The sequence below is a fragment of the Sinocyclocheilus anshuiensis genome, unplaced genomic scaffold, assembly GCF_001515605.1.
Source record: "Sinocyclocheilus anshuiensis isolate Anshui unplaced genomic scaffold, SAMN03320099.WGS_v1.1 scaffold355, whole genome shotgun sequence".
NCBI classification, from domain to species: Eukaryota; Metazoa; Chordata; class Actinopteri; order Cypriniformes; family Cyprinidae; genus Sinocyclocheilus; species Sinocyclocheilus anshuiensis.
This window is the reverse complement of record NW_015549571.1, coordinates 1963973-1969645: the sequence shown is the minus strand read 5'-3', so window position 1 is coordinate 1969645 and position 5673 is coordinate 1963973. Positions and strand designations below refer to the sequence as shown.

Sequence of the window (5673 nt, the reverse complement as noted above, 5' to 3'; positions counted from 1 at the left end):
CCGCATCCCGCACACACACGAGTCTCTTCCCGCCCGCACCCGCACTCGCCCATCAAGAGTTGTCCCGCGCCGCACTCTGTTGTGTTGGGTCCCGCGTGTCCCATGGTACTCCCGCGGGAGTGCAGGTCTCTAGTTCGAATCCCACTCAGAGCGAATATGGGGAGTAGAACTGAAGGAGTAAAATATACACCAATATCATTTCTTACTATGAATGGGAGAGACTGCAAGACACAATTTGGCGGATCTAATATAGGTATCCTGAGACTGGCGCTTAGCACTGCACATGTGCATTGGCTGGACCAACCTAAAAAATGTGTTTTCAAAAATGTTATTTGAGTGTAAGAAATAGCATTTAAGAGACAGTTAATATCAGATTTCATTACTGATTTGAAATATGCTATTGAGATGTAGGACGTTTATGAGATTTCTGTATTTCTCCATTCAAGTAGATAGGAGTTGGTCTTACATGCCTAAAATACTGTAGCTGTCCAGAGGTGCTCTACTGACTTTCTTTGAGAGATACTTTGATAAAAACCCAACAACACCCCATCAACCACACAGTAATGTGTTAAAAGCACTCAGAACACCTTAAGAACCACATAGCCTGCAACACCCTGGCAAACATCCACATCACTAGCATTTTAAGTTTTGTACAAGCATGCACCCACTACACTCTTAAAAATAAAGGTTATTTTCGGCATCAATAGTTCCACAAAGAACCTTTACCATCCATGGAACCTTTTCATTCCACAAAAGGTTCTTTATAGTGGAAAAAGGTTCTTTAGATTATTAAAATGTTTTTCACACTCAGAAAATATGGTTCTTTTAAGAACTGTTAATTGAAAGGTTCTTTGGAGAACCAAAACTGGTTCTTCTATGGCATCGCTGTGAAAACCCCCTTTTGGAACCTTTATTTTTAAGAGTGTTAAGTAGGTGACCACTAAAAAGAGTTTTGAAACCTAGTGCAGAGTCTTGAGTTTTTAACTCTTTCTTATTCTTCAGCCTGAAAACCTGTTGGTGGACCTCCATGTGCCGGTGCCCTGTGTGAAGCTCTCAGATCTGGGCGATGCTGTACAGGTTTCGGGTCACCGCTACGTGCATCTCCTCCTGGGGAACCCTGAGTTTGCTGCTCCAGAGCTCATCCAGGGCACCCCGGTGTCCCTGTCCACAGACATGTGGAGTGTAGGGGTGCTGGCCTACGTCATGCTCAGCGGAGTCTCCCCGTTCCTGGATGAGAGTCTGGAGGAGACCTGCGTCAACATCTGCAGGCTGGATTTCTGCTTTCCTGAGGAATACTTCAGTGATGTTAGCCAGGCCGCCAAAGACTTCATTGTGTCCACGCTTCACCAGGACCCCAGGAAGAGGCCAAGCTCAGCTACATGTCTGCAGCACCCATGGGTCAGCGCTCATAGTGGAGATTACTCCAAAATACCGCTGGACACTGTCAGACTCTCTGCGTTTATAGACCGACGCAAACAGCTACATGATGTCAGACCTGTGACAAACGTTAAAGGACTGGTCAGCAGCAGTATGGGACACACCTTATGAGACGAGAACGTGGGCTAGAGGAAAGAGGTTCTAGCATGTTACATGCTCTATGTCAACAATAGATGTCATTTACATTATATATCATATCATTAGGAATGTGCACTTACTGTGCACAGTGTTTCCTGTAGCGTTTATTGACCTGCTCCATTATGACTTGTGGCCCGGGCAGTTAATAGATTGAGAAAATTCAAGTAAACTGGAATTGTGGGAATTGCAGGAATTGCAGAGCTAGGAGTAGTAACATCATTGAATGTCATATTAAGGCTTAAGGTGATGTATTTTAGAGCTTTCAGAGTCCTAAACAGACCAGTAGTTGGGTGTTGTATGTTCAGTTGTATTGCGGGGTTTTACAGGAAAAGTTTAACCAAAAATGAGAATTCTGTCATCACTTACTCGTGCTGTTCCAGATTCATAAGATGTGCTAAAACAAAACAAGTTTTAGTCTTTTCTATTCAATGAAAGTAAACCGAAAAAGCTCTCAAATTTCATGTGTGTTTACATATATTCAAATATGGCACATCAGGTTTGATATCTATGATGCTGAATGGCTTTGGTTGTCTCATTTATCATAACCAATTGCAACATACCAGTTTGAATATGTGTAAGTGCAAATGTTATTTTAGAAGTCCAATGGGAAGAGAACAGTCAATTCCTCAATTTTATGATACTTTTAGCTCATATTTGGAGCTCAGTATACATCAGTACTCATTTAATTTCAAATTCAAATATGGGTTTGGAGCGACATGAGTAAATGAATGATGACTGAATGTAATACAATGTGGTTGACGATTGGATGTGAAAAGAAATTTAGTGATCCAACATCTTGCAGCAGATATATTTTTCACAGGATCATTAAGATAATTTAAAGAATGTAGAATATTTGACAGGTAAGAATTATTCTACAAATACCTGCATGTAGAAATAACTGATCATCCACATTTAACCTGTAATGTATTCAGTTTTCATAGTATGGGGTCATGAGTATCGTCGTCATTAGGCATAATGAGGAATTTGAATGTCTTAAAATGAATTGAATAAAATGTTGTTTTCTTATTTGTCTGAGTTGAAATGACAATAATTTGCAGACTAAAGTTATTACAGTTCAGCACTTATTTACACTAACATTCAAAAGTCTGTGATCGATAAGATTTTTACAAGTTTTTTTTTTTTTTTTAAAGGTCTGTTTTGTTCACCAAGGCTGCATTTATATGATCAAAAATACAGTAAAAACAAAAAATATTGTGAATTATTATTACAGTTCGAAATAACTGTTTTCTCTTTTAATATATTTTAAAATGTAATTTTTAGAAGCCATTTCTCCAGTCCTTAATGATCTTTCAGAATTCATTCACCTTTGATGCTCAAGAAACATTTCTTATTAGCAATGATGTTGAAAACGTGTTGTACTTTTATTTTCAAGACTCTTTGATGAATAGTCTTCACTGTCACTTTGATTAATTTAACGCATCCTCAATGAATAAAAGTAGTAAATCATTTAAAAGATAAGAAAACTCTTACTCAAACAACCTTTTAAATGGTAATTTATTAATTTATAAAATACCCACACAATGTCCAGGAAAAAGCCCCAAAAGCCTTAAACACAATTTCTTGTTTAATTTATTATTTTTAAACACATTGATGTATTGTAGGAATGTCCAGGTATGCCATGTGTTATATGTTTATGTTTGACTGTATAATTGTTCTGTATGTTGAATGTGCCGTCAGAGGTGTAATATGTTAAACTGACACGGCAGCCATGTATCAGCTTTGACAGGCCAGACGCACATAGTTTATAAACGCTTGATCAATTGATCAGTGAATACACTCTAAATACACGCCTTTACCATCAATACTGAAAAGGAAGCCTAATAGACAGGTTTAGTGAGGGCCAGTGAATTATGACAACACAGCATGACACACCTGTGAATACTGCATTGGGACAATCGTTACATCTCATGTTTAACCTCATCAGCTCCTGCTGTATAAAGCTTCTGCTCTGCATTAATAACCTCTGTAATATCTGGGCCTAGTTTCATTTCAGCACATCTAAAACAACCAACGTAAAAATATCCCAAACGTGATTCAGTTTCTATTTTAACAGTAGCTGTCACCCAAACTAGATCCTTTGAAAAGCATCTCAGGAGATCTCTGAAAAATAAAGCCAGATCTGCTCTTTACATCTTTACTTCATGCATATACCCCTGCTATAGGATTGTATAGAAGCCTGTGTGTAAAATTTGCAAACAAAAACAGAAATATTGTTTTTCTTGATTCATATGGGCTGTTTGTTTGTTACTGAATGTTTAATAAACTGTGCTTTGTTTTTAGAAAAACTTTCTGTGGAGTTTTTTTCTTGACGTTGTTTATCTAGAGGTGGTTTTATAAATGTTAGTGAGCATTCTTATCTTAGTATGCTATTTTAATATATTATAAATGTTAATATTACATCCTCGCTCCACAAAATTAAAGTACAAAAGCACATTTCCTACATTTATCTATGTGGTACATAACCCAATTCAATTCTAATTATTGTAATTTTTGGAAAAGAAAACGTTTTAATTTTGTTAAAATCGCTTTCCTTGATCTTGAGTCTGTATTGCACTAAATTAGCACGTGATGAGTTCATTTCACTTCATGATTTCATATGTATGTGCATTTGTAAGATGCTAACTTTCTTGTACGGTAGCTATACAAGCAATAAATACATTCAGTAATATTATCAAGTATTATTATTATTCCCATGGTTGTTTTACCCTAGACAAAGATCCTAGACAGTGTCTGTCAGGCTCCTAAAATCCACTGATGTGAAAATCAAGCTAAAGGCAGGTGTGGAGCCTTACACAGTAACAACAGCTCTGAAAGTGTCCTTAAGCGAAAGTCAAACAGAATGGTGAAGTGTGGCATAACTGAAGAAATTATGGAAGCAACGGAATGGTGTTCATCAATGATGCCAGTTCTGAGAAAAAATGAATGTAGCATACATTGACAACATAATCGGTTTTTGTAAAACACAGGAGGTTTGTGAACAATGCCTAAAGATGGTCCTGAAGACACTCTGTAATGCTGGACTGAAGCTTAATGATGAAACATGTCTGTTAAGACAAACACAGTTTCAGTTTCTGGGGCATGAAAAAAGTTGAGGCTATAATGAATATTCAACCTCCACAAAATGTAACAGAAGTTAAAATGATGATGGTGATGGTTCATTGTCTAGGAAGATTCCTACCTGGTTTGGCTAAGACAACTGCTCAATGATCGCCTAAAACAAGGGTGCAAAACTCTACAGCCCTGCCAAATATATTTTCAACCCTGGTACAGGCTGGGAACGTTCCTCTTCCAACATCTAGATCAGGGGTGGCGAACGTCGGTCCTGGAGAGCTGCAGCCCTGCAGAGTTTTGCTTCAACCCTAATCAAACACACCTGAACAAGCTAATCAAGGTCTGAAGGGTTACTAGGAAGCTACAGGCAGGTGAGTGTTTATTCGGGTTGGAGCTGAGCTCTGCAGGACTGCGGCTCTCCAGGACCGGAGTTCGCCACCCCTGATCTAGATGGATGATTGTGACCCATATCTTACTGTTCATGTAACTTAAACAAGATACGGAGATAAGAGTGGCAAAGTTAAACTACTCTGACAAGCTAAAAAAAACAGCTTTCAAGTAATGACTCTACATCAGTGTGGACAGGCCTGAAAGCCATCACCAGCTACAAGACCCCATTCCCCAGCACTGAGGCCAATCAACAACTCATCAACCCTGTACCCAAGAAACCAAAAATCACAGGACTTAATGACTACAGACTTGTTGCTTTAACATCTGTGGTCATGAAGTCATTTGAGAGACTGGTGTTGGACTACTTGAAGGACATTACTGGACCCTTGCTGGACCCCCTGCATTTTGCTTACCGAGCAAACAGGTCTGTGGATGATGCAGTCAATATGGGATTGCACTACATCCTCCAACATCTGGACAAACCAGGGACTTATGCAAGGATCTTGTTTGTGGACTTCAGCTCCGCTTTCAACACCATCATCCCGGACACCCTTCAGAATAAACTGACCCAGCTCTCTGTACCCACCTCCATCTGTCAGTGGATCACCAGCTTCCTGACAGACAGGCAGCAGCTAG

At 39.0% G+C, this 5673-nt stretch overlaps 1 protein-coding gene across 1 annotated transcript in view; it reads left to right on the top strand.

Moving 5' to 3' along the window:
* LOC107657356 (kalirin-like) overlaps positions 1-2659 on the top strand; it is a 231818-nt gene extending 229159 nt beyond the window's left edge. Inside the window, 1 exon segment of the mRNA XM_016445398.1 lies at positions 1003-2659. Within this exon segment, the coding sequence (XP_016300884.1) occupies positions 1003-1548 (546 nt within the window). The 3' untranslated portion in view covers positions 1549-2659.
* The last annotated feature ends 3014 nt before the right edge of the window (positions 2660-5673 follow it).